The sequence below is a fragment of the Apodemus sylvaticus genome, chromosome 10 (genome assembly GCF_947179515.1).
Source record: "Apodemus sylvaticus chromosome 10, mApoSyl1.1, whole genome shotgun sequence".
Lineage (NCBI taxonomy): Eukaryota > Metazoa > Chordata > Mammalia > Rodentia > Muridae > Apodemus > Apodemus sylvaticus.
The window spans coordinates 25,301,144-25,329,070 of record NC_067481.1 but is presented as its reverse complement, the minus strand read 5'-3'; the positions used below and the strand labels follow the sequence as shown (position 1 = coordinate 25,329,070).

Here is a 27,927-nt window from a genome sequence, read left to right as displayed (position 1 = left end):
CCCGCCCACTCCTCCTCCCCGGGCCTGATTGGAACCCAGCAGGATTCACGCGCGGGAACGAGGAAGACAGGGAATGGACAGCTTCGAGGCAAGCCACAAGAAGGGCTTCCTGCTCGGACACCCTCAAGGCCGGAGTTTGGCTTGGCTCCACCTGAAGTACTAAAATGGCGGCAGCGCCACCGCTTCGGGAGGGGAAGAGGGGCGGGCATGAGAAGAGGCTGGAATATACCATCCCCACTCCGGGGGACAGAGGAGTAACGCGGCAAAGGGAAAAGGAAGTCCTGCTTAGAAAACCAGGGACCGCCCCCTCGCTCCACCCAAGCATGGATCTTCCCACTCCCCTGGGCCGACTGCATGCTCCACCCACGAGGCACGCCCCCTTTCCCGGGAGCCAATCAGAGGAGCAGGCCGGGAATCTTAGGTTTTATGAATGGGCCGCGCGCCCACCCACCTGCCGCCTAGCCTCTCCTGATGGTCAAGTTTCGACACCGCTAGCATCTGGGACGCCTATTATAATAATCCTTTCAATCTTGCTCCAAGAAATCTTGAGTAAACTGCCCACGGTTTATTACGTAATTCCATTTGGACGAAGGGTCTCTGTATTCGACACAAATTACAGGTCAATACTTGAGATATCAAGTCTCAGTACCAGGCACGTGGTTGGTCGCTCTACACAGTTACAAAAATAAATGTAGCCTTTATTACCAAGTAATAAAATAAAAGCCATAATTAACTATATCATAGGGCAGCAGGATGAGGTGATTAGATGAATAATGTTACATTGTCTGGGGGTAAACTGAGTTTTAAGACTTACAGTGTCTAGAATTTTAGTGCTTAAAAAGATAAAAATCCAAACATATTTTAGGAGGAATTAGGAACTGGTAGAACAAGGAAATGGCTTAATATATGAGTTAAGAGCACCTCTGAGGGCCACATGGTCTGTAATCACAGCTCCAGAGGCTGAAACAGGAGATCTACAGTTTAAGGTCAGCATGGCTAGGGTCAATCTGTTGTCTGTTTAAAGAGCACCTAGAAGCTCCCTGGTCAAATGAGGGCTTCTGGTGAAAGAATAGAGAGGAATGGCAGTAAAGACATAGGAGTGGCCCCTTGAGTCTTGTCTGAGATTTTTCGTTATTACAGGATAAAAGAGCAGCTAGGAAGCTGGGGGTGGTGGCCAGTAACTGCGGCCAGCACTCAGGACAGCCACCACCCACCCTGGGCCAGTTAAGGGCCCTGTATCAATGACAAACCACAAAGCAGCAGTGGCAGTAGGAGCAACTGTGTGTGGTCAGAGGTCACAGTACAGTCAAAGCTAGCCTGAGCTGCAAGAGACCCTGCCTCAACAAACAAACAAATTAAAAATAGTCACAAAACAAACAGCTTCCACAGTATTGTCTATTAGGAGTCATAGGACAACACAGGTCCTGATTCATGGTGCACTGGGTGCCAGCTGTGAGATTCTGAGGAACAGAGGAGCCCGTGCACCTCGGCAGGTGTGTCCCTCCTGAAGCCAGTACCTACCTATAAATGCAACTGAACACATTTGTAGAGGACAAAGTCATGTCCAAATGTCAAAGGTCAGCAACCCCAAAGCTCCCTATGCCCCGTGTCAGAGAGGAGAGTAAGCCAAGCCATCTGCCTTACTGTGTTACTTTTCTGACAGTCATCGAACAAAATGTTCTCACAAAGCTAACTTTAAAAGCAAATATGAAATTGTACATTTGTATACACGTCACACCATTACAGCTTAAAGCCCAGGAGTCAGTTCAGGTAGGGCTTTCCGGTTCTGTTCTCTCTTCCAGCTTCTTTGTCACTCTCTTGGCTCTTCCTGATGCTTGGCCATCCTATCACATAATCTACTAAATAAAGTCAATGTTCATTTATCCCCATGAGCACCGTCCCGCTGGGTGGCTATGAAGAGAGGCCTCTGGAAGTCTGATCCAGTCATTCAGGTGGGAGGGAAGAGGCGTAACAAGCATCCAAGCCCTCCAGTACCATCCACTCAAACAGTAAAAACCCACAGTGCATCCAGCCAAAGTTCCTGAGGGTCCCGGAATCCGGTCACATCGGGTTTTAAAGGATGTGATTCAGCAGTCAGTGGACAAAGGGCACTTTGAACAGTGGTGGATTTTCATCAGTACAAGAAGCCATGTGAACTCTTATAAAGAGAATTTTAAGGAGTCAGTAGCCTCCCTGGCAAGGTCAGGCAAACCAGTAAGCGAGACCACTTTCATCTTCTCATGAAGTTCTTCTCCAGAGCTGCCGAGGTCCGCTGTAGAGAGTGGATGTTGCGCTTCACGCGGTCCTCCAGGGAGGAGGTGGATGCGCTCTCCAGCTTCATGCGGCTAGGGAAGGAAAGACAGGTGAGTGGGAAAGGGGCATCTAGGACTGGGCAGCCCGGCAGAATCAGAAGAAACAGGTTTGCGGCCAGAAAGCAACTGTAGAAATCCAAGTTTTCGCTGGGCGGTGGTGGCGCACACCTTTAATCCCAGCACTTGGGAAGCAGAGGCAGGCAGATTTCTGAGTTCGAAGCCAGCCTGGTCTACAGACTGAGTTCCAGGACAGCCAGGGCTACACAGAGAAACCCTGTCTCAGAAAAAAACCAAAAACCAAAAAACAAAACAAAAAAAAACAAAAAAAGAAAAAAAAAAAAGAAATCCAAGTTTTGAGCCCACAAAGACAAATTTCAGAGGACTCCATCTGGAATCAGGGTTTTTAAATGTCCATAAGGGAAAGCTCATCTGTTTTGGAAAAAAAGTCAAGTTTCATTGGAAAAAGGTTTTCTGGGCCACAAATTTTTACTTAAAAGGAAGGCCAACGAATTTCAGTGATTTGGGAAAAATACCAATTACTACTTCTACATCAGCTAAAAATGCTATTATCTGGCTATCTGGTAGAAACTGGCACAGAACCAAGAGTGGTCCCGAGGCTGGTTCTGCCGCCTCTGCACACTTACTGGATGAAGTTGCCAGGCCGTGAGTGCTCCTGCTCGTCCTCCTTGGCGTGCCTCTTGAGGGCGCTGAGCCTCCCCTCCTCCCTCCACTTGGCATTTTCCATCATCTCCTGCCGTTTCCGCTCTAGTTCCTCGGCTGAGAGTTTTCTGTTGAGCACAAAAACAGTCCCAGGTTCTACCCTTCCCCAGCAAAGCAAAACAGAACAGAAGCAGCTCGGCACGCAGGCGGGCCGCAGGCTCGCCAGCCCGGGGTCCCTAAAGAGGAGGAGCGATGCCAAGCCAGGTGAGTTCCCTTCTTTCTGACGCCTCAGGCAGATGGTTCCAACCAAACCATGAAGACTTCAGACGGATTTCATAATCACACTAAGTAATCTCTAGGAAAATTATTTTAAAACCACGAAACAGACTGAGAGCTAATCAGGAACCTATAACCTATAATGAGTTTGTCACCACGCCACTAAGAACTTACAAAACAAAGGACTGGGCCATCCGAGTGATTGTTGCTACTTCATACTCCATAAGAGATGCTTACAAACCCACGGGGGAAAAACAAAGGCAAAAACAAAAGCCCATGGCTGCAAGCTGAGACTGGCTCAAGAGTACTTGCTGTGCAAGGTTGAAGTTCTGAGTTCGAAGCCACAGCTCCCCTGTAAAAGCTGAGCAATGCCGGGAACCCTACCATGAATGGCAAAGCCAGCAAATTCCAGGGACTGGCTGGCCGTTAGCTAAATCACTGAGCTCCAGATTCAGTAAGAAACCCAGCTTCAGGCCAGGCGATGGTGGCGCACGCCTGTAATCCCAGCACTCTGGGAGGCAGAGGCAGGTGGATTTCTGAGTTCGAGGCCAGCCTGGTCTACAGAGTGAGTTCCAGGACAGCCAGGGTTACACAGAGAAACTCTGTCTCAAAAAAAAAAAAAAATCCAAAAAACCAAAAAAAACAAAAAGAAAGAAAGAAACCCAGCTCAGGGGAGTAAGGTGGAGCCCAATGTCCTCTGCTCTCAACATGTGTGTGTAGGGTGTCCACGACATACGCATGGATGCCACCCAGGAATGTAAAGGTCCACTTTGGGATGAAGCTAGATGCCAGCGACCTGACTTAACTTGACCTCAGCATATAACACGTAGATCGCCTTCCTTGGCATTCAGCCTAAATGAAGTTAGAACAAAAAAAGGAAGTGATGAATCAGATTAGTCACCGCTTAACCATGTCAGACATCCAAATCTACTGCTTCTAAAACCGGTATGTTACAGTTTGCACATAGTTTATGATACAAGACTTTAAAGGGAAAAATGACAGTTTCTGTTTTTTAAAAAGTGCCCATTTGGAGAAACTACTAAAACCTGACATTTAATTATCCATGGTAACTATGCTTCCTGTCAAAAACACTAAACTGCATAGCCAGGCATGGTGGCGCACGCCTTTAATTCCAGCACTCAGGAGGCAGACAGGCATCTGTCTATCCTGGTCTACACAGTGAGGGCTAAGACAACCAGGGCTACATAGAGAAACCCCGTCTCAAAAACAAAACAACAGAAACAAAAAACCACTTCCTAACTGAGAACTGTGGCCCTTGCCCATAGCCAGAACTTGGGAAGCAGAGGCAGGAAGATGATGATGTTAAGTTTGCGTGAGGCCCTGTCTCAAAAACACAATCCCCTGAAACACAGCTCCACTAAATAAATACATAAAACTGATTACCCAGGAGGACTGCAGAGAATTCTAGGCCAGCCTGGACTTCAGAGGACACTTTATATAAAACCCACGTGAGCACATGTGCATGCGTGTACATGTGGCAGGCCAAGGGCAATGTCGATGTCATTCTTCAACCCTTGCTCCACCATATTTTTGAAAGGTCTCTCACTGAACTTGGAGGTCGTCAATTCAGTCAGAATGGCTAATCGACAAGCCGCAGGGATCCACTTAGGCAGCACCCTCCATACCTAGTGAGCTATCCCTAGCCCTTCAAACCTAGTGAGCTATCACTCTAGCACTTCATAGGGATAGTGAGCTATCCCTAGCCCTATTTTTTTTTAATAATCTTCTAATTAAATTTGTGTGGGTGAGTGGATAGGTGTACCTTGGTGCATATATAAAGGTCAGAGGACAACTCGTTTCCTTTTTCCTCTATATGGGTATTGGTGATAGAACCCAGGATGTCAGCCTTGGTAGCAAGGCTTTACCACTAAGCCATCTGCCCAGCCAGATTTTGTCTGTTCAGGGTCCTTTATGAGTAAAAGTTGACCAGAGGGGTATGGCTATCAGCTTCCACACCTATAAACACATCCCTTAGAAGCTGAGGTAGGAGGATCGCCACATGCTCAGTCAGCCTAGTTCACAATGTAAGAGCCAGTATTACACCAAGGTGAGCAGGACTAGGGATGTAGTTCAGGTGGGAGAATGCTTGCTCTGAATCAACAAGGCCCTGGCTTGATCCCCAACACCACACAAACTGGGCATAGAGGCATAGGCCATTAATCCTAGCACTCAGAAGATGGAGGCAGACTGACCAAAAGTTTAAGGGTCACCCTTGATTATATACTGAGTCTGAGGCCAGCAGCCTGGGATACATGAGACTATTGTCTGAAAAAAAAGAAAAATCAGAGGACTAAAGGAAACCAGCTACATTACCAACTTCCCTTCTGCCAGCTGCCTCTAGATGCAGCCTTATGAAATCCAAACTTAGCAGGGTCCTGACTTACCTGGTGTATCCAGAAGCATGCCGCCTTTGGTAGACCTCCTTTTTAGGTGATGGGCTGTCTCTCTCTTTCCTGTTTACCTTAGAGGTGTGCCTGTAATAGACACAGGGGGGACAAGCCTTTTCATATGGGGGATTATTAGTATACCCTGAACCAATGGAGCTCCCTTAAAATACAATCCAGGCTGGGGCCATCAAGATGGCTCAGTGGGTAAAGGCACTGCCACCACGCCTGAGATCCTGAGTTCAATCTCTAGGAATCCATATGGCAGACGTCAGAACCAACCCCCTCAAACTGTTCTGACCTCCACAAACATGCCGTGGCACAAAGGTGTACATGCACACACACACACACACAAATAAATAAATAAGGAATTTTAAGTATAATCCAGGGCCTCAGCAATTAAAATTTCCTGCTAGATAAGTACAGAGACCAGAGCTCAGATCCCAGCACCCACATAACAAGTCAGGCACAGTCCCACACATGCCTGTAACCCCAGCACTGAACAGGAAGGAGTCAGGAGGGTCTCTGGGGTTTGAAGGTTTCCAGAGTAACCAAAGGGAAAAACAGTGAGCTCTAGGATTAAGGAGCAGCTGCCTCACTGGAATAAGGTGGACTGTGGCAGATACCACTTTTTGTCCTCCATACATGCCCTAGTATGTGCATTCACCACACATATACACAATACACACATAAAGAGAAAATATAGGGCTGGAGAGATGGCTCAGTGGGTAAGAGCACCGACTGCTCTTCCAAAGGTCATGAGTTCAAATCCCAGCAACCACATGGTGGCTCACAACCACCCGAAAAGAGATCTGACGCCCTCTTCCAGTGTCTGAAAACAGCTACCAGTGTACTTAAATAAATAAATAAATCTTTAAAAAAAAAAAAAGAAAATATAACCCAAATAGGAGAGGAAATCTGCCAGTGCATTATAGTCGGGCAAGTGCAATTCACTGTGACTACACTGTGACTGTACTGTACTGTGACTACACTGTGACTGCACTGTACTGTGACTACACCGTGACTGCACCGTGTCTACATTGTGGCTGTACTATATTGTGACTACACAGTGACTGCACCGTGATTGCACCATGACTGTGACTGAACTGTGACTACACAGTGACCGCACCATGACTATGACTACACTGTGACTACACCATGACCGAACCATAACTACACCATGACTGCACTGTGACTACACCATAACTGCTCTGTGACTACACTGTGAGTGAACAGTGATGGCACTGTTGCACCATGACTACACTGTGACTATACCATGTTGCTCCTGGACTGTACCCTGGCGGCAGAGGAAAAGCTGAGACGTCGAAGGGTGGAGGCGATGAACATTATCCAGGCAAACCCCTGCTGTGACCGGGCCTTTAGTGTCACAGATTATTTCCCATTCAATTCCTATACTCACTGTTTGCTGGGCCTTGGGGACCGGGACCTCCTGTCCCGCGGCCTCTCCTCCTTGGTGCTCTTCTTGCTGACATGCCTGGGGGGTGAGGAGCTTCTTGACCTGGAATGGTTCTTTATCGCCCTCTGTTCACCCAGAGCACCCTGCAGCCCCTGGTTACGGTCAGAGTCCCTCACCTGTATCATTGAGACATCAGTCTTAGGAAAACCCAGCTATTTAGGCAGAAATGCAGTAAATCAGGGGAAAGAATGAAGGTTCTTTTTTTTCTTTTTTAAAAAGATTTATTTATTATATATGTAAATACATTGTAGCTGTCTTCAGACAGTCCAGAAGAGGGCATCGGACCTCATTACAGATGGTTGTGAGCCACCATGTGGTTGCTGGGATTTGAACTCAGGACCTTCAGGAGAACAGTCAGTGCTCTTAACCACTGAGCCATCTCTCCAACCCATGAAGGTTCTTTAAAGTGCCAAAAATAATCATGTGACTTTTATAGCTGCATGGAGGTGTGCAGGGCATACCTGAACCCTAGTACTCATAATACTAAGGTAAGAATATGGTAAGTTGGGTTGGAGAGATGGCTCAGTGGTTAAGAGCACTGACTGCTCTTCTGAAGGTCCTGAGTTCAAATCCCAGAAACCACATCTATAATGTGATTTGATGCCCTCTTCTGGGGTGTCTGAAGACAGCTACAGTGTACTAATATATAATAAATAAATAAATCTTTTTAAAAAAAAAGGGGGGGGCTAGAAAGATGGCTCAGCGGCTAAGAGCACTGACTGCTCTACCGAAGGTCCTGAGTTCAAATCCCAGCAACCACGTGGTGGCTCACAACCATCTGTAATGAGATCTGATGCCCTCTTCTGGTGTGTCTGAAGACAGCTACAGTGTACTTACATATAATGAATAAATGAATAAATCTTAAAAAAAAAAAAGTTAAAAAATGAAAAAAAAAAAAGAATACTGTAAGTTCACAGCCTGTAATCCCAGCACTCTGGGAAGCAGAGGCAGGTGGATTTCTGAGTTCGAGGCCAGCCTGGCCTATAGAGTGAGTTCCAGGACAGCCAGGGCTATACAGAGAAACCCTGTCTTGAAAAAACCAAATCAAAAAAAAAAAAAAAAAAAAAAAAAGAATACTGGAATACTGTAAGTTCAAGACTGGCCCAGTCTCCATATGTCGATTATGTGCAGTCCTTGGCAGGATGCTAAGTGCTCGGAAAGAGGCAAAGGGCTCAAGCACAAGGAGCAGGCTTCCTCTCCAGCAGCCCCAGCCCCCACTATCCAGACTCCCCTGTCATCTGTAGGTATCAGAGGTGACACTCTGGACTGCACAGTCCCATAAGCACCCCCTTTGAAAAGCCCACATCTCTACCTGTAAGCCATATCCAGGGACTTTGGACAAAACAGGAAAGGAGTTTGCCATCTTCTTTTGAGACCTACGAGATTAAAACATATACACATTCACTGAAAAAGAAAAGGCAGGCGGGTCCAGGTTGACTCTCTCCTGCTAAGACCAGAGTCTCCCCGCACCGGCTCTCCTTCCACAGCGTGGCAGCACCCTGCTCTAGCTCGACTGTCTTCACTGGAAGAGACATCAGCACAGTCAAGTTTTTCCTGTGAAAAACCGTAGGCGGAGCTCTCAGCCTCAGAGCCTGAATACATCCTCCTCTCACCCCGCGTTGCTATTCCAGGACTAATCGTGAGTCAGCAGCAACAGAGCTGACTGTCCCTCAGGGAAATGCAGAGTGGACCCACATGGTTCCAGTAATGCATTTTTAAAAAAAGAGGGAGAGACTACAGAAAACCCCTTCAGTACCAAGGACTCAAGCTGAGACGAAAGAGTCCTGTCAGAGTCCGACCCAAGATCTGGGAAGTCAATGTCCTCCTCGCAACAGGGGCAGCTCCTGAGGGCTGCGCTAGGGGCTGGCAGCTCCTGCTTACCGCGCCTGGCCCTGCTCATCCTCACTGCTGGAGCGATCGCTGCTGGAGCTTCTGCGCCTGTGTTTCTTGTGCTTCTTTCTCTTCTCCTTCTTCTTCTTCTTTTCCTTTTTTTCAAGACTCATTTGCAGCTGGGGAATGTCCAGAATATAACCACATGAGATTACTGACACCCTTGTTAGTACCTGGTGTATGGAACGGTTCACATCCAAACTGGCCCAGGATACATGACCAAGGTATCCATGCTGGGTACAAAGGCACCCAGAAACAGTCTGAGCAAACTTTCTGATAAGTGAGCAAGGAATCCACATTTTAAAAATTATTATTATTGAGAGCTGGAGCTGGAGAGATGGCTCAGAGCTAAGGAACACAGGCTGTTCTTCCAGAGGACCCAGGTTCAATTCCCAGCACCCACATGGCAGTTCACAACTGTAATTCTGTTCCAGGGGATCTGACACCCTCATACAAATGGTCATGCAGGCAAAACTCCCAATGTACATAAACTATAAATAAGAAAAAATAATCAGGGGCTGGAGAGATGGCTCAGCGGTTAAGAGCACTGACTACTCTTCCAAAGGTCCTGAGTTCAAATCCCAGCAACTACATGGTGGCTCACAACCATCTGTAATGAGATCTGACACACTCTTCTGGTGTGTCTGAAGACAACTACAATGTACTTACATGTAATAATAAATAAAAAAATCTTTTAAAAAAAAAGTAATAATAATCACTATTGTTGTCACTATGTCCGTCTGGCAGGTCTGCCACTCACTGGCTAACTACACTTGTCACCAAGCCTGACGATTGGAGTGCAGGTCTCAGATCACTCACATGCCAGGGCACACATGCACATACACACATACAAGTAAATGCAATTTAAAAAGAAAGAAAAAAACTGAAGACATGTAGTTCTTTACAAACCAAAAGGAATTAAATCTTAATTAAGGTATTAAGTTAAGATTGCACAGAATCACCAGGAAATAGTATCTAAAACACAAAAATTGAGGAGCTGGAGAGATGGTTCATCAGTTAAGGGAACTTGCTGCTTTTCCAGAGAACTTGAGTTCTATTCCCAGCACCCACATCCAGCAATCCACAGAAGCCTGCAACTCTAGCTCCAGGGGACCTGACGCCCTCCACGCCCACATATACAATAAATAAAAATAAGCCTTTAAAAATGTCAGCCTAGCATCCTGTCACTGAGGTCGAAGGAGGAGGAGGACTGAGGTGCAGACTGGCAGGGGTTCCAAGTAAGTCCTGTCTCAGCACAGACAGAAGTTATAAAGCTGAGCAGTGGTGGCACACACCCTTAATCTCAGCACTCAGGAGGCAGAGGCAGGGGGATCTCTGAGAGTTTGAGGCCAGCCTGGTCTACAGAGAAAGTTCTGGGATTCTAGAAAGAAAGGAGGAGGAAGAGCAGGAAGAGGAAGAGGAGGAGGAGAATGGGGGGAGGAAGAGGAAGAAAAGAGAAAAAGGAGGAAGGATGAGGAGGAAGAGGAGGAGGAGGAAGAGGAGGAGGAGGAGGAGCAGCAGTTGCTAAAGGCGAACTTGGAGAAACGACTCAGGACATAAAAGCCCTGGCTGCTCTTCCAGAGGAACAGGGCTCCATGTAGCAGTTCACAACCATCTGTAGTTCCAGAGGATCTGATGCCCCTTCCCTGCCTCTTCAAGAACCACACAGAGACACAATGCAGACAAACACATAGGCACACAGTGGAGACATACACAGGCACACAGTGGAGACACATACAGGCACACAGCACAGACACACACAAAGGCGCACAGACACACACAGACACACAGTGCAGACAAACACAAAGGCACACAGCACAGACACACACAGGCACACAGTGCACACACACACACAGGCACACAGTGCAGACACACACACACACACACACACACACAGGCACACAGTGTAGACACTCACACACAGGTACACAGTGTAGACACACAACACACCGGCACACAGTGCACACACACAGGCACACAGTACACACACACAGGCACACAGTGCACACACACACAGGCAGCCATTCCCATCTTGGTGCGTGCTCAATGCAGGACTTACCAGCTCTTTGATTTTCTTCATTTTCACAGGATTGTTCAGTACTTCTCTTTTTTTCTCCTCCTCTTTTTTCCTAAATAGAAGAAACGATTTTAATGGCTTCTTTTCTTGCAAAGGAAATTGTTATCCTCCTCACCAAATTCTATGACTCCTTTACAAACCTAAGCACAGCTAGCACAGCCAGAATCTGTGTAGCGAAAAGAAACAAAAACTGAGAGTTTGTGTAACCGAGAGTTTGGCTTCATGTTCAAGGCTTCCCTCCTTAGGAATCAGGTGTGGACTGTGAATGCACAGGCTGCAACGTTCCAAAAACAACCTCCAGTGTTCAGCATACACACAGACTCATCATGTGAGGAATAAAAACAGCAAAATGGTTCTTATTTTAATAAGAGAGTGAGCGTGTGTGCGTGTGTGTGTGTGTGTGTATACGTGTCTGTGTATATATGTGTGTATATGTGTACATGTGTGTGTCTGTGTATATGTGTCTGTGTGTGTATGTATGTGTCTGTGTGTGTCTGTATGTGTATATGTGTGTGTACATGTGTGTGTCTGTGTATATGTGTCTGTGTGTGTCTGTGTGTATGTGTATATGTATATGTGTGTACATATGTGTGTCTGTGTATATGTGTCTGTGTGTCTGTGTGTATGTATGTGTCTGTGTGTGTCTCTCTGTATGTGTCTGTGTGTGTATATATGTGTGTGTATGTGTGTGTGTGTCTGTGTATGTCTCTCTGTATGTGTATGTGTGTGTATGTGTGTATATGTGTATGTATGTGTGTACATGTGTGTATATGTGTCTGTGTGTCTGTGTGTCTGTGTGTGTGTCTGTATGTGTATGTGTGTATATGTGTGTATATGTGTATGTATGTGTATACATGTGTGTATGTGTGTCTGTGTGTGTATGTATGTATGTGTGTGTCTGTGTGTGTCTCTCTGTATGTGGATGTGTGTATATGTGTGTATATGTGTATGTATGTGTGTACATGTGTCTGTGTGTGTATGTATGTGTGTGTCTCTGTGTGTATATGTGTCTGTGTGTATGTATGTATGTGTATGTCTGTGTGTGTCTCTGTATGTGTATGTGTGTGTATATGTGTGTATGTGTGTGTCTGTGTGTGTCTCTCTGTATGTGTGTGTGTGTATATGTGTGTGTATGTGTGTACATGTGTGTGTGTGTGTGTGTGTGTGTGTGTGTCTGTGTGTGTCTCTCTGTATGTGTATGTATGTGTATATACACGGTGGCAGTGCTTGGACATGGAGACATGGCTCAGAACTTAAGAACACTGGCTGTTTTCCCAGGGAATATTCCCTGGCAAAGCTTCAGTCCTCTTCTGGCCTCTGTAGGTATCAGGCATGTATATGATACAGAGAAGCACATGACACCAAAACAGTCGTATACAGAAAATAACATTTAAAAAAGAAAAATCAAGAAATGTCACTACAAAAATTTCAAATTATAACAATTTGGAGACAATTGTATTTAGAATCAAGTGAGGGCTCCATGGAAATACTAATAAAGAGTTGGGCGTTGACTGGGCAGACCTCAGTACTCAGGAGGCCGAGGTAAGAAGATGGTAATTCAAGGCCTAGGCCACACAGACAGATGCAGTCTCACTAAACCGCAAAGGCGGGCATGGTGATGCACATCAGAGGGTCAAGAGTTCACTCATTCTCACCTACAGCAAGGATTTGAGGCTAGCCTGGACTACATGACATCCTGTCTCAAACAGGCAAGCAAGCAAGCAAGCAAAAATGAGCAGGGAGATGGAAAGTGCTTGTCACACAGCTTAGGGACCTAAGCTCCCACCTTGTGGCACCGAGGTGAGAAAGCTGAGTGAGGCAGGTGTGGTGGCAGGCGCCTTCAGTCCCAGCATTTCAGTCCACAGTAGGCCTGGCCCACAGAGTGGCCTCGAGGCCAAACAATGCTACAGCAAGGCCCTGTCTCAAAACCAGCAAGGACAGAGGAACGGAAGCAGAGCAGCACATGGCCATGACCCTAGTGCTCTGGAGACAGCAGCAGGAGGATGCTGGGCTTGCTGGCCAGGTAGATGAATGAGCGCGCTCTAGGGTTAGAGAGAGGACTCTCAAAAACTGAGGTGAGAAGGCTGGGTAACGGCAAGTTTCCGGTAAAGGAACATGCTGTCAAGCCCGTCTGAGTTCCAACTCACACGGCCATATGGTGGAAGGAGAGAACCAACTTCCAAAACTAGTCCTCTGACCTACACACACACACACACCCCACACACACTGTGGCATGTACACACATGTGGGTTTTCATGCACGTGTGCACACACAAATAGGGTAGAGTGATTGCGAAAGATCTAACCTCCACAAACAGGTAAACACGCATATGTACACTAAACACATGAAACACGCTCACCCATAAATAATAAATGAGCAAATAAACACACAGCAAGGAAGGGGCTGAAGGAGGAAAGAGGCAGGCCCGCTGCTGGCTGCACGGTGCAGTAGGTGAGTGTAAGACAGGGAGGGTTTACCTCACTGCCAAGGAACCTTCACCGTCTGTCACCTTACTTCTACCTCCTTTTTAACTTCAATAGGATTTTTATTATTTTTAGTGTGTGTGTGTGTGTGTGTGTGTGTGTGTGTACATGCGCGCATGCGCATGTGGATACAGATGCCCATGGGTGCCAGAGGCCTTGGATCTCCCTGGAGCTGCAGTTACAAAAGCTCTAAGCTGCCTGGGCCAGGTACTGGGTCCAGACTCAGGTCCTCTGCAGGAGCAACACATGCTGTTCCCAGCAGTCCCCTCAGCCTTCCACCCCTTACTTGTGTTTAAGAGTCCGGTGGATAATCTAGTCTGGCTTGGCGCACTTGCCAGTATCTTTCCCCATGGCCTATAGCAGGCATCCACGCGGGATCTCTCTCGCCGCCCAGAAGCACAAATGCAGTCATGGAAAGCAGGAGTGGCTATAAAGCAAGAGAAACGCCAGACCCAAAGAGTCGCCAGGCGTCTCTGTAACAACCCTTCTCAGCTGCCCAGCCGTACCTTATGATGAAGAGAGGGTCTTCCCGGATTTTGCTGGCCATGTCAAGAAGGGAATTGGCACCCGATGGGGCAAAGATTGACCCTGGGAGGAGTCCTGTCTCAGAGGAGCAGCCGGCTTCCCTCTCCTCCATCTTCTCAAAAACATACTTGTCAATGGGGCGCCCCAGCAGGTACTCGTCCCGGTTCACCATGCCGCCCGGACCCTGGTACATCCAATCCAACTTTTCTTCTTTTTTCCTGGTTTAAAAAAGAAATAAAGGGGGCGGGAGAGGAGACACACACTCACTCAAAGGGAAGGGGAAGGCAGGGTCCTGCTGAGCTCCACACAGGACCTGAGCTGACCAACACTGGGCCCCTCTGTAGATCCCTACTGCAGACCAAACTGCATTTCTGACTTGGCAGACAGGAAGCAATGAGGCTTACAAATGAAGAGATAGCTTCACAATCCACGAGGAAAAGCCAGAATCCTGCGGCTAAGGCGTGGATTTTTACCTAGTTACCTAGGCTCCTCTCCCAAGCTTATACATTATATCTTCACGCCAAAGCACCAGGATGACCTCAGGGCCCCACACACAGCCGAGCTCACTGCCTAGCTTGCCCTTGGCCCAGGGGCCCAGCGGGGCTACGTGTCTGAGAAAGGGGAAGGATCAGTGACAGCTTAGTAAATGAGCTTGCACTTGAAACCCAGAGAAAGTAAAACAGTAACGATGCTTCAGCACAGGAGGAGGGCACCAAGTGAGGCTGCAGCATGGAGCTAACATTGTTTCTATCCTCCTGGGAAGAAAATGTGGTTTTTTAAATGGTTTTCAAATAAATGGAACCTTTATGTGACAGGAAGCTGAACTTTTTTTTTTTTTCCAAGACTGAGTTTCTCTGTGTAGCCCTGACTGTCCTGGAACTCACTCTATAGACCAGGCTGGCCTTGAACTCAGAAATCCACCTGCCTCTGCCTCCCAAGTGCTGGGATTAAAGGCGTGTGCCACCACTGCCCGGCTGAACTTTTTTTAAAGTACAATTTTATGTGTATGAGCCTTTTGCTTGCACATATGCCTCTGTGCTGTATGAGTGCCTGGCACCTCAGAGGCCACAAGAAGGCACTGGATTCCCTGGACGTTTTCAATAAAAATAATTTAAAGCAATGCAAACATTACCACTTGTAACTTTTTTGTCTATTAAAAGGATCTGTTTGGAAAAGCATTAGCCTGTAAGTAAGTATTGATTGCGGCTGCTGGGTCACACTGCAAATAGTGTACCCAGGTTCCTCACCCTGCTAGAGTCCATGCCACCTTCTGGCAGGCTGTAAAAGACTAGGAGGAAGAGTGGTCTTTACAATCGGTGCCCAGACAGTGGCTTCTAGGAATCACAGGCTTTCCCAGTGCTCCCGTGCATAAATCTCAGACTTGGGGGGAGTCTGCCCACATGAAGACTGGAGCTCCAGGGAGGAGCTGTCCCAGGCCAGCTGAGGATGACCAACTTCTTAGCCACACAAATGCTGGGTTACAGCACTGGGCCACTACACCCAGTGCACACTGCACTAGGGCACAGACCCGCGGCTTTGGGCATGCTAGGTAAGCACGCACTGGCCCAAATAAGCTCCTGGGTTTTAATTTGCTTTAAGTTTTTTCTTTACCATTAGTGTGTGTGTGTAACCGGAGGGGCACATACAGCACAGTGTGCATGTGAAGGTCAGAGAGGACAACTTTCAGGAATCTGTCTCTCCTTCCAGGGTCATCTGGCAAGGGTTGGGTTTGAACTCCTAACTATTCTGCCTCTTCCCCCCCCAAGTACGGAGATTGTAGGCGTGTACAATCGTGCATGAGGTACTAGAGGAGGCCAGAAGCCAGCCGGGACTCTCTGACCTGGAGTAACAGGTGACTGTGAGCACCCTGTGGGTGCTGGGAGCTGAACCTGGGTTCTCAGCAAGAGCAACGAGTGCTTTTAACCACTAACAAATCTCCGCAGCCCTTGCAATTGTTGTGGTGTTCGCTTTGTTTCTGAAGGGTTTCGCTGTTATCTAGGCTAGGCTAGCCTCAAGCTTGAGATGCTCTTGCCTGGGCTCACGTTTGTTTCTATTTGTTTGCTGGTTGGTTGGTTCTGGTTTTGAGACAAAACCCTATACAGCCTTGGCTGGCCCGAAACTTGCTATGTAGATCATGCCAGCCTCCAAGCCACAGACATCCTCCTGCCTCTGCCTCCTGAGTGCTAGGATTGAAGGCAAGTGCCAGCACACCAGGTTCTCTCAAGTCTTGCTGTGCTGTCCAGGCTAGCTCTGGATTCCTGTGCTTAAAGGGTTCTGAGCTCCACCTCCTGAGTTCTGACATTTGCCACAGCTCCTAGCTGATGGAGGGGATTTTAAAAGTACATGTTTCACTAAAGAAAACAAACCTAAATAAAGAACATGTCTGGGATGACCGGCCAAACTGCGCCTTCTGTGCCTGCTGTGCATGGGGCCAGTAAATAAGTGTAACTTATTTGCGTGTAAGCAGTTTCTCATCACATCTCCTATGCCAGAGATGAGTAAGGCCTCAAAGATAGAAAAGGGTTGTTCAGTGGCTACTGCATAAGGCCCAAAGGTCAATAAATCATGGGGGAGGGAGGGTTGACCCAGTGATGGAAAAAAACTCAGAGACCCAAGGTAGAACTGCCTGGTCCACAGCTGCATGCTCAGAGTCGATGAGTTTGGGGAGGCTGGGGAGAGGGGAGGATAAAATGAAGACCAATTAGCATGACGAGGAATGCTGATGCCAAACAGCTGAAGACTCACACCGTGCAAGAGGAAGGAGCCATGTGCAGTTGAGATGGGACAGAAGCTTGCCACTAACCAAAGGGGGCAGAGAGTAAGGAGCTGGCAGGGGCAGGAGAGCCAGCGGCCTGCAAGTAAAGGAATAAAGTGCTGCTGGGGAAAGGAACCGAGGGAGGAAGGCGCACACTCGGCTTCCGAGATGTCGTCTGACCATGTAGCCAGCACTCATGAGCGTCCCTCCTAGTCTCAACTCTCCCTGGCCTAAAATATCTCGGAGTGGCAGAGAACTTGCCCAACATACATGAGGCTCTGCGCTTAATAAACAAGAGAGAGTGGGTGCAGGAGCCCAGGAAACCGATGAGTTCTAGAGCTAGGTTCCAGAGACACGTCACAGAACTTGGCTTCTGGGATCACCATTAGCCAGAACTGCGAATCCTGGGCAGGCTGCTTCTGCACCTTCATCTCTAAACACAGCCACCAGCCACCAGCTACTGCCTTCCGCTGTTTCCCCGAGGCTTTAATGAGAAACTACTGGAAAAGAAAGTATGTGAAAACAGAGGAATGATCCTGTACATTTTGGGTTTTGCTAACATGACAGGTATAGAGTAGGCTCTCCATTAAAACTGCACATTAGCTTCACCCATGGTGATTTTAAGATATACGGATGGCACATACTGGCAGTGGCAAGAGGAGCAGGAATTCAAGGGTGTCTGTGCTACAACATGTGAGGCCTGCATGGGCTATGTAAGCTATCACAAAAGAACAAACTGGGCCAGATAAAAGTGTTTGCCGCCAACCCTGACATCATTGACTTGAGTCTGTGGAAGCCACATGGAGGAATGAGAGGTGCAAATCTAGCAAGCTGTCCCATGACTTCCACACGAGTGACAGCACACCCTCCCACACACACAGAATGGGGGATTTAGCGCAGTGACAACAGTGCTTGTCTAGCAAGCACATGGTCCTGAGTTCAGTCCTCAGTTGGGGGCGGGGGGAGGGAGGAGGAAGATCAGAAAAAGTCAGAGAAAACCCACCCCAGGTCCCTCCTGTCTCGATTCCTTTCTACCCCACAGGAACTGGATGAGATAGCACTGCCCATCTTTATGTATTTAATGCAAGAATCAAATATCACTGTGTAGGATCTGTAACCAGGTAACACCATCAGCAAATACTAAGACAATACGCTATTGCTCTGTGATAGACTACTTGCCTAGCATACTTGGGGACTTGGGTTTGATCCCTAGTTGCCAGGAGCCATTCTCACAGAGATCTCAAAAACCCCCTCCTCTCAGCCATTTCCAGCTTGCTTTCTCTAGGCTGCCTTTAGAAGGAAATGTACTAGTTTAAAGATTAGCCAAGTAAGTTAGATGGTCAGTACATACAGAGCTCACCGGAGTGGGCTCGAACAAATGAAGCTCACCTGTGGTTAAGTTACCATAGCAATTCCTTTCCATTTCATCTCCTCATGATTGAAATATGATTCCAAGTTCCTACTGTACCTGCCAAATCTTAGCTGAGATCCTGAGAGATAATTCTGAGAAACTGTTCCTGAGGAATGATGCTAGCCCCCTGAGATTGTTCCCTGAATACAATGACTTTCCCCCTTCACCCCTCCCCACACCTGCTTGCTTGCCTTTATAACACCTTGTGTGAAAATTAAAGATTGACAGCTTGATTGGGATTCAGACTTGCTGTCCGGTTCTTTTGTGTCTGTCTTGTCTCTCGCCATTCCCCTAGGTGGTTCCAGGACCCTGCTGACGGGTCAGGACACCTCGTCCGAAAGGGATTTGGGGATTTACAACATTATGTATATGGAAGGTCTTCTTTGCTCTAAGAACAATGCACTACAAACACAGGATCATGTGAACCTGGGCTGGAGAGATGCCTCGCCAGTTAAGAGCACTGGCTGTTCATCCAGGGGTCATGAGTTCAATTCCCAGCAACCACATGGTGGCCCACAACCATCTGCAATGGGATTTGATGTCCTCTCATGGCATGCAGGTGCACATGCAGATAGAGCACTCATACATATAAATAAATAAATATTAAAAGATGACCTGAACCCCAAGAGTAGAATGAATCATTAAATCAATAACGTTCAATTAGGTAAGTCAAAGCATTATCACTGTACAAAGCATTCACACCAGCCGAATGGACAAATCATCTACAAAAGCTGAGGTCCCTACCAACTGCCACGGGGTACACAGGGCCAGCCTACCTTTCTGAGACCTGAATATTGGTTTTTTCCCTCTCTCTTTTGTCTTTTCTTTTGGATGCTATCGGCCTAAGTGTGCTTTCTCTAGCTCTCTGGGCTGCCTTACCTTTTCCTAAAGATCCCCTCCCCACCTTGGGATGTGTATAGCCACGAAGCTCACCTCCATGCCAGCTCATCCCAAACAGCATGGCTTTTGCCCCTTCTTTTCTCCGTTCTCCTCCTTCAGGAGATTTAGTTTGTCTGTCTTGGTTTTAAACTCTTAACAAATTGTCCTCAAACTTTAAAAAAAAATCATGGAGACAGGAAATCTCAACCCTTAGGAGGTTGAAGCAGGAGGAGACCAGTCTGAGCTATAACATGATACCCTGTCTGCACTTTTTAAAAAAGCTGTTTTTATTGTATGTATTCTGTCTACATGTATGTGTACCACATGTGTGCAGTACCCTTGAAAGCCAGAAGAGGGTGTCAGACATCCAGGAACTGGAGTTGTGAAGTAATTACAGACACTGGTGAACCGCAGTGTGTGATGGGAACCAAACCTGCCCTCGCCAAGTTCTCTTGACCAATGAACCATCACACCAGTCCAAAAATAAGGAAGTAAATATTAAAAAACAAAACAAAACAAATAATTTATGTTCTTGTTTCGTGTTTGTATTAATGCTGGCTTTATTTTCTTTTTGTTGTTAAGATGAAACACTGGACAAGAGCAACTTAAGGGGAAGTGGATTTATTCCAGCTCACAGTTCAAGGTATACCGCCTGCTTCTGCCTCAAAAGTGCTGAGATTACAGGCGTGCACCACCACTGCCCAGCTTTTTTTTGGTTTTTTTTTTTTTTTTTTTTTTTTTTTTTTTGTTAGTCTGCTGAGTCTTACACGGCTTGGGATCCCAGCATAAGCAATACTCCTGCCACAGACAAGATGGGTCCTCCCATTGACTAACAGAATCAGGTAACCCCACACATGTACCCAGAGACCCATCTTCAGGTGATACTGGATTCTGTCAAGTTTCACCATTAACAGTTACCATCACCATTCCCTAAATACATGGTATTTCATTTAAAAGCTCTATAAACCTCATTCTCTGTAAACATCAAAACCTCCCCAGTCCGGCTGGTGAGAGGCTCAGCAGTTAAGAGCACTGACTGCTCTTCCAAAGGTACTGAGTTCAAATCCCAGCAACCACATAGTGGCTCACAACCATCCTTAATGAGATCAGGTGATCTCTTCTAGTGTGTCTGAAGACAGCTACAGTGTACTTACTTAAAATAATAAATAAGCCAGGCGGTGGTGGCCTTTATTCCAGCACTTCGGAAGCAGAGGCAGGCGGATTTCTAAGTTCGAGGCCAGCCTGGTCTACAGAGTGAGTTCCAGGACAGCCAGGGCTATACAGAGAAACCCTGTCTCAAAAAAAAAAAAACAAAAAACAAAACAAAAAAACAAAACAAAAAACAAAAATAATAATATGAAATAAATAAATCTTTGGGCTGGAGTGAGTAGGGACTGAACAAGCAAGGTTAACCAGAGTGAGCAGGGCCAACTGGAGTGGGGGGCGGGGGGGGGGGGCAACTGGAACGAGAGAGGTTGACCAGAGTGAGCAGAGGTCCTAAATTCAATTCCCAGCAACCACATGATGGCTCATAACCATCTGTACAGCTATAGTATACTCATATACATAAAATAAAATAAATAAATCTTAAAAAAAAAAAAAAGAACCTCTCCAATCCATTTCTTGAAAGAATGTGGTTTTCTTCCTACGTATATGCCAGGATGATATGTCCATGTACTGAAACTAAGTCTCACACACACTATAGATGAAATAAATCCCTCTGCCATGAAATTAAGGAAATTCCCACACATCCCCCAGAGAAAGTGGCCACATTTCACCCCGAAGGCTTGCCCATGAAATATGAACAAGGGGAAGAACAGAAACGGCATTAATACAATCTATCTGCAGTTTCCATACCATCCTGACTTGGGAATGCACTATAGAATGTATTTCATGCTTTTTTTTTTCATGAAATAATGTGATTGCCCTGTAATTTCCAAGAAACTGACCAAAGGAAAACTCAGCAAGACGGTCCCTGGCTACAACAGGATTTTACTTATTCACACACATTTACCTACTGCCCCCAAGAAGAGCTTGGAATACATCCAGAGGCCTCAGGCAGCATAAAGACAATGATTCTTTGTCACAGTCATGGTCATTTGTCAGTCGTCTCGTGGGAGCATGGCCTACACTAGGTTGGTTACGCACTATCACGTCACATCTGGTCCTCAGCAACCCTTACAGGCTCGGGTGCTGTGACTTCCTGGGTTCCACTGAGATGTCAAGGCTCCTAAACCTCTCAGGTATGCAACTCAGGACATGCAAAGCGAATTGTAGAATCAAGCTGGTCAGGCTACAAAATCCACACGCTGAACCACTCTACTATTACGCAGCACCTGGATCAGGCACGCAGCCCAGCACCGCTGTCCCCTGTGCCCCACAGCAGCCAGCTCCTTACTTGACAGCCCCGACATCCTCCGCGTAGCGCTGCATCTCCTCCCGCGCTCTCTCCTCTCGAAGCTCTCGCTGCAACTCCTCAATCTTCTTCCTCTCCGCTTCATGCTTCTGCTCTGCCTTCCACACTTTCTCCACATTGCGCAGGGTCTGTGGGTGCCAGCTCTTCTTCAGGTTCTGTGTGAGTGACAGGAGAGAGGACAGAATTCAGTGAGTGGAAGGTGATGAGTCTAACTAATCCCCGTGTTCTAATTCCACTTCTGTTGCTGTACAGGAGAAGGATTTATTTTATCTCATAACCCCAGGTTAGACCATCATTGTCAGGAAGTCAAGAAAGGAACTTCAAACAGCTAACCACACTACAGCCACAGTCAAAATCATAGACACGTGAACGCACACATGCGCATATGCTCGGGCTCAGCCTGATTTCCTCACCCTTATAAGTTCAGAATCCTTGCCTAGAGCATAGCACTGCCCACAGTGGACAAGGTCTTCTCACACTGACTACTTAAGACAATCCACAACAGACATAACCACAGGCCCACCCAATGGAGACAATCTCTCATTAAGATCCTCTTTTCAGAGCTGGAGAGATGGCTCAGGGTTTAAGACCACTGACTGCTCTTCCAGAGGTCCTGAGTTCATCCCAGCAACCACATGGTGGCTCACAACCATCTGTAATGGGATCAGGTACCCTCTTCTGGTGTGTCTGGAAACAACTGCAGTGTACTCACATACATAAAATCAATCTTTAAAAAAAAAACAAAAACGATTGTCTTTTTAGATGATTCTAGATTAAGTTCCGTAGACAGTTAAGCCTAAGCACCACAGCCAGCCTCGCCCACCCTTCCCATAACCAGTGCATGCAGTCGTGGAAAGGCGAGAGAGCAGGGTGGAGAGTGCAGACCGAGAGCTGACTGGCAGGCATGAGGCTGCGGGCAATGTCTGTCCTTACAGTTTGAGGATGGAACAGTTTTCAACCTTAGACTCCACTAGCCATGCCTAAAATGGGCATGCTAACGTCAAGAGTTGATGAAAGCAAGGAGGGGGAAAGGGCAAAGCCAAAGCTATCGTACTTTGAAAGGCGACACAATCCACAAGGACAGAACAGTCACTCATCTGCAAACATCTTGCTTTTTTGGCAGAAGGGGGCGTTGGGGGAGTTTCGAGACAGGGTTTCTCTGTGTAGCCCTGGCTGTCCTGGAACTCACTCTGTAGACCAGGCTGGCCTCAAACTCAGAAATCCGCCTGCCTCTGCCTCTCAGAGTGCTGGGATTAAAGGCGTGCACCACCACAGCCAGGCCTTTTTGTATTTTGGTTTTTGTTTTTTTTTCTTTTTGTGTGTGTGTGTGTGTGTTTTGACATCTTGCTTTTTACTGAGTCCTCTTACTGTGCTGTGTCTAAACCTGCATGCAAAGCACACACACATCTAGCCCTCAGTGAATGTCTCTCCTCTCTCTGCCATGCTTCAAGCTGTAACCCTAGAAGTTTTCCAAGGAGGCAGCATCTAAGGATGCTGGAAAATAGCTGGTAGTGTGGGAAGCACTGTAAGCAGAAAGGGCACTCACACCCGCTGTTCCTGTGGTGAGAACAGCACAGCATAAATAACTCCCTGTGGCTGGAGGTGGGGGGCAAGCTGATGGAGAAGAGGGTATCAGTTAAAATCCTTTAAGGCATGTGAAGGGACTCCACCCTGTTGGTGGCCGGAAGCAAGAACTGGCACAGTGCAGGCAAGAGGCATGACTGGCTGTCACGTGAAGAATGGATTGGAGAGGTATAAATTATTACCAACCTCCCCGAAACAGAGAAGTACAAAATAGGAGACCAGCTAAGACTAAATACTCAAGGTGCCTTGAAGATGCAAAGCACACAGCCCACGCAAACACAGGTATGTGTGTAAAGTGTGTGCATGCACACAAACACGCAAGCCAGGGCCTTGCTACTTAGCTCAGACTACCTTCCAACTTGAGGGCTTACTGACTCCCCCTCCCAGGCACTGGAACCAAAGGCATGGACCATCCGCTTTCCTCCTTTGCTGCCATCCCCCCTTGACCAGGTTGTTTTATCCTTCCTATCTTCCTGCATCCTTTCCATTGACAGGGACTGCCTTCACCACCACCACCATGGACACATGTGCCCTAACTCTGTCCTGCATAGATTTTCCTTTCTATCCCAGGGCACGAAGGGCCACCAGTGTCTGGGGAAATTTGCAGATGTCACCACTGAGTGAGAGTGTTAAAGGCACCCTGTGGCTAGAAGCTGCTGAACATATGAGTTCCAGGGCAGCCCCCACCACCACACACACAACGAATTATCTAGATTAGAGCTTTCCTGGCAGGGACAGCTAGTCTTGGTTGTCAACTTCAATTGAGGAATTGCCTCCATCAGATTGTGGGAATGTCTGTGAGTGTGTGATCTTGATCAAGAACTGAGGGAGGAGGCCCAGCCCACTGTGGGTGGTGCCATCCCTGGGTAGGTGGTCCACATGTACACAAAAAAAAAAAAAAAAAAAAAAGTGGCTGAGTAAGGCAAGAGAAGCAAGCCAGTAAGCAGCATCCCTCCATGATTTCCACTTCAGTTCCTGCCTCTGGGTTACAAATTGAGCTCCCTTAATGATGGGCTCTAACCTATAAGATATAATAAGCCTTCTCCTCCCGAAAGTTGCTTTTGATCTTGGTTTTATTACAGAAGTAAACTAATGCACTGTCCATAATAAACAGTTACAAGAAGAACATACTCAACTAGACTAACTTTGATGAAGTCCTGGAACTTGATCAAATTAAAGACACCTGGCAAACTCAGCTTAATGGACAGATACCTAATGTACTTATTGATTCAATTAGCTTCACTTTGAGAAGATCAATAGTGTCCTAATCTAGTTCTGTGCTTCGTGGTTATTTTTGCCTTATTTAAGGCATTAGTTCAAACAACGAACGAACTACAAGACTCAAGAGCAGTTGCCACTTAGCCTAAAAAAGTGTTACCGATACAGAAGAAAGCTGCCTCATCACTACACAGCAAAGCAAAACACTGGTGTAAGGAAGGAAACAAAGATGGAAAAGATTTGAAATGGGCTCCTCTAATTGGCACAGTTGAGAATCGGAGATGATTGGAGCCCACCCACCCTTTGACAGTCCGGGTCAGGGATACAAGTGTGAACTCCTAGCTAAAAAAAAAAAAAAAAAAACGTGTGTGTATGTGGGGGATATATCCAAAGATAACACACACAAAATAAAGTCTACGTCTATCTCCTTCCATACCTCTCCCTAACCTCAGACTTCCCAGCCTGGGCGTCCCTCCAGTCAACAAATCCAGACACCAGCAGACATCACTCGCTGCACATCTTCCCGAGTCTCATCCCAGTCCCTCTATGGTCTTCACATTCCGCTTCCTCTCCATGTTTATCACCCCCTTGTGTTGAAAACAAGACTTCATTACCAGGGTTACCCACTGCTATCCTCGACTTCCACCCCACCCCTGCCAGTTTCGGTCCCGGCGCCAGTGGGTCTCGGGCCTCAGTCGTCCCTGTCCAGGCCTCTAGCACTTACCAGATCTCCGCCTCCCATGATGGTGGAGACGGTTCCTCAGTCTGCGGACTTGAAAGATTCAGCGAAGGTCGAGAGGAAACCTAATGAAACAGTTCAGAGACCGCCTCCTCACGGGACCTAATCCCTCAAGGAACCAGCTGCCCTTTTCCCCGCCCGCTCTAGATCGCACTTCCGGGGGTGGCGTCATATAACTGCGTCGGCGTCTCGGCTCGATGACGTTTGGTACGAGTCCTAAGTCTACGTGAACCTAGAGTCGCAAGTGCTTTCTACCCTCCCTTAGGGTTTTGGTGGTCTCATTTTGGTTCCTTCATGTAAGCGCCTGGCCCCAACATTTGAAAAGCCATAGGCAGGGTTCTGTTGCCTTGGCAACGCATCAGGGCTCTGTTGTAGAAGCCTGACTCTGTTATAAGTCGTCAGTATCTGCCAATTTAGGCCGCCTTCCCAGCACACCGCCACACCAGGATTTCCAAACCAGCTTTCAAAACTGGACTTTCGGTCAACTCCCTCATTCCCGGCATGTTTTATAGAAATAGAGACCATCCAACAAAATCCCAAAAGCCAGATGTCATGGCACACCCCCAATCATCTCCACGCTTGGTAGATGGAAACTGGAAGATCAGGAGTGCAAGGCCAGCTTTGGCACAAAGTTTGAGGTCATTCTGGTCTGGAAACCCCTGTTTTTATTTTATTTTATTTTATTTTATTTATTTTATTTTATTTTATTTTATTTGTTTCGTAGACAGTGTCTCTCTATGTAAAACCCTGACTATCTGAGAACACTATAGATCAGGCTGGTCGCGAACTCAGAAAGATCAATACCACCTACTTCTGTCTCCAGAGTGCCAGAATTAAAGATTTTTTTCCCCTTTTGATTTGGTTTTTTCAAGACAGGATTTCTCTGTGTAGCCCTGGCTGTCCTGGAACTCACTCTGTAGACCAGACTGGCCTCGAACTCAGAAATCTGCCTGCCTCTGCCTCCCAGAGTGCTGGGATTACAGGCTCAGCCATGAAGAACACTGGCTGCTTTCAGAAGACTCTGGTTCGATTTCTAGTACCTATGTAGTGGTCCATCGCTGTCTGTGGTTCCAGTTCTAGTGGATCATATACCTTATTTTGGCCTCTCTAGCCACACAAATGATGTACAACCATACATTTCAAAGCCCCCATACACATAAATATTTTTTAATAATTGAACTAGCTGGATGTGGTTGATAAATAAAAAAAATCTGGCTGGGTGTGATTGTACATGCCTTTAATCCCTGCACTCTTCTGAAGTAAGCCTATGAGTTTGAGGCCAGCCAACTCCACATCATAATATCTTATCTCAAGGATTTTAAAAAACAGCCTGGAGAGATGGCTCAGCAGTTAAGAGCACTGACTACTCTTCCAGAGGTCCTGAGTTCAAATTCCAGCAAACACATGATGGTCCACAACCAGCCATAATGAGACTGATGCCCTCTTCTGGTGTGTTTGAAGATAGCTACAGTGTACTTACATATAACAAAATTTTTTTAAAAAATTTAAAAACTAGCTACATGTTTGGGAGGTGGGAATTAAGGCTCCTTTTTAGAAATAACCTAGGAAAGATTTGAGGGAGGACTCAACCAGCTCACATCCTCCTGTAACTCCACTTCCAGGGGATCCAGCACCCTCTTCTTACCTCCTACCTACACACATATCAGACACATACACTTTAAAAACATTAATGATGGTGTTGCACAATTGTAATCTCAACACTTAAAAGGAAGTTAGAGGAGCCAGCCATCTGAGTTCAAGGACTCCGGTCGGGGAGCTGGCGGAAGGACTGGAGCAGAGGAGGGGGACTGCAACTTCGTAGAGCATCATCTGCTGACCAGACCACCCAGTGCTCCCAGGGTCTAGACCACCAACCAAGGAGTTACCTAGAGGGATCATGGCTCCAGATACAGAGGTAGCAGAGAATGCCTGACAGCAATGGGAGGGGAGGCCCTTGGCCCTGTGGAAGTTTGATGCCCCAGTGTAGGGGGATGCTGGAGTGGTGGGGCAGGAGGGGAGAGCACACTCAGAGGCAAAGGGGAGGGCGGAGAGGGCAGATGTGGGATGGGGGGTTTGTGGAGGGGAAATCGGGAATTGGAATATCATTTAAGATGTAAATGAATAGCGGCTGGAGAGATGACTCGGGGCTTAAGAGCACTGACTGCTCTTCTGACGGTCCTGGTGGCTCACAACCATCCTTAATGAGATCTAACGCTCTCTTCTGGTGTGTCTTAAGACAGCTACAGTGTACTTACATATAATAAATAATCTTTTTTAAAAAAGATGTAAATGGCCAGGCGGTGGTGGCGCACGCCTGTCATCCCAGCACTCTGGGAGGCAGAGCCAGGCGGATTTCTGAGTTCAAGGCCAGCCTGGTCTACCGAGTGAGTTCCAGGACAGCCAGGGCTATACAGAGAAACCCTGTCTCGAAAAAAACGAATACAAAAAAAAAAAAAAAAGATGTAAATGAATGAAATGATTAATTAAAAAAAAAAGAGTTGAATCTTTGTAAGTTTGAGACAAGTCTGGCCTAAATAGCTAAATAGCAAATTTCAAGACAGCTAGGACTTACACAGTGAAATTCTGTCTCTAAATAAATAGACAGACAGACAGATAGATAGATGATATAAATGCAGGAGGAAGAGGAAGGAAAAAAAAGGAGGAAGAAGTCTTCCTTTCTTTCCAGGGTCCAGTCTTGAACCAGGGCCTCACACACATTGGGTTATTGCTCTACCACTGAGCTATCACCCTAGACCAAAGACTTTATGGTATCTGAAGCTCAGGTGGAGGTATATGGTGACTTTGATTTATTGGCCCCTT

At 46.9% G+C, this 27,927-nt stretch overlaps 1 protein-coding gene across 1 annotated transcript; it reads right to left on the bottom strand.

Moving 5' to 3' along the window:
• Window positions 1–545: 545 nt before the first annotated feature.
• Window positions 546–25,262, bottom strand: Cwc25 (CWC25 spliceosome associated protein homolog). Its single transcript, XM_052197909.1, has 10 exons — window positions 25,093–25,262; window positions 21,549–21,721; window positions 14,087–14,323; window positions 11,080–11,149; window positions 9,012–9,139; window positions 8,443–8,506; window positions 7,074–7,246; window positions 5,654–5,743; window positions 2,957–3,100; window positions 546–2,345 (listed from the first exon to the last, which is right to left on the bottom strand). The coding sequence occupies exons 1-10, from the start codon at window positions 25,108–25,110 to the stop codon at window positions 2,231–2,233; spliced, it is 1,212 nt and encodes a 403-aa protein (XP_052053869.1). The 5' UTR covers window positions 25,111–25,262; the 3' UTR covers window positions 546–2,230.
• Between the last annotated feature and the right edge of the window lie 2,665 nt (window positions 25,263–27,927).

Excerpts from the sequence above, each read along its gene's own strand:
- Cwc25 (XM_052197909.1), bottom strand. Across the intron at positions 14,324-21,548 it reads GAGGATGTCGGGGCTGTCAA|GAAAAAAGAAGAAAAGTTGG; the intron begins GTAAGGAGCTGG and ends TTTTTAAACCAG. Across the intron at positions 7,247-8,442 it reads TCCCTGGATATGGCTTACAG|GTGAGGGACTCTGACCGTAA; the intron begins GTAGAGATGTGG and ends TCAATGATACAG.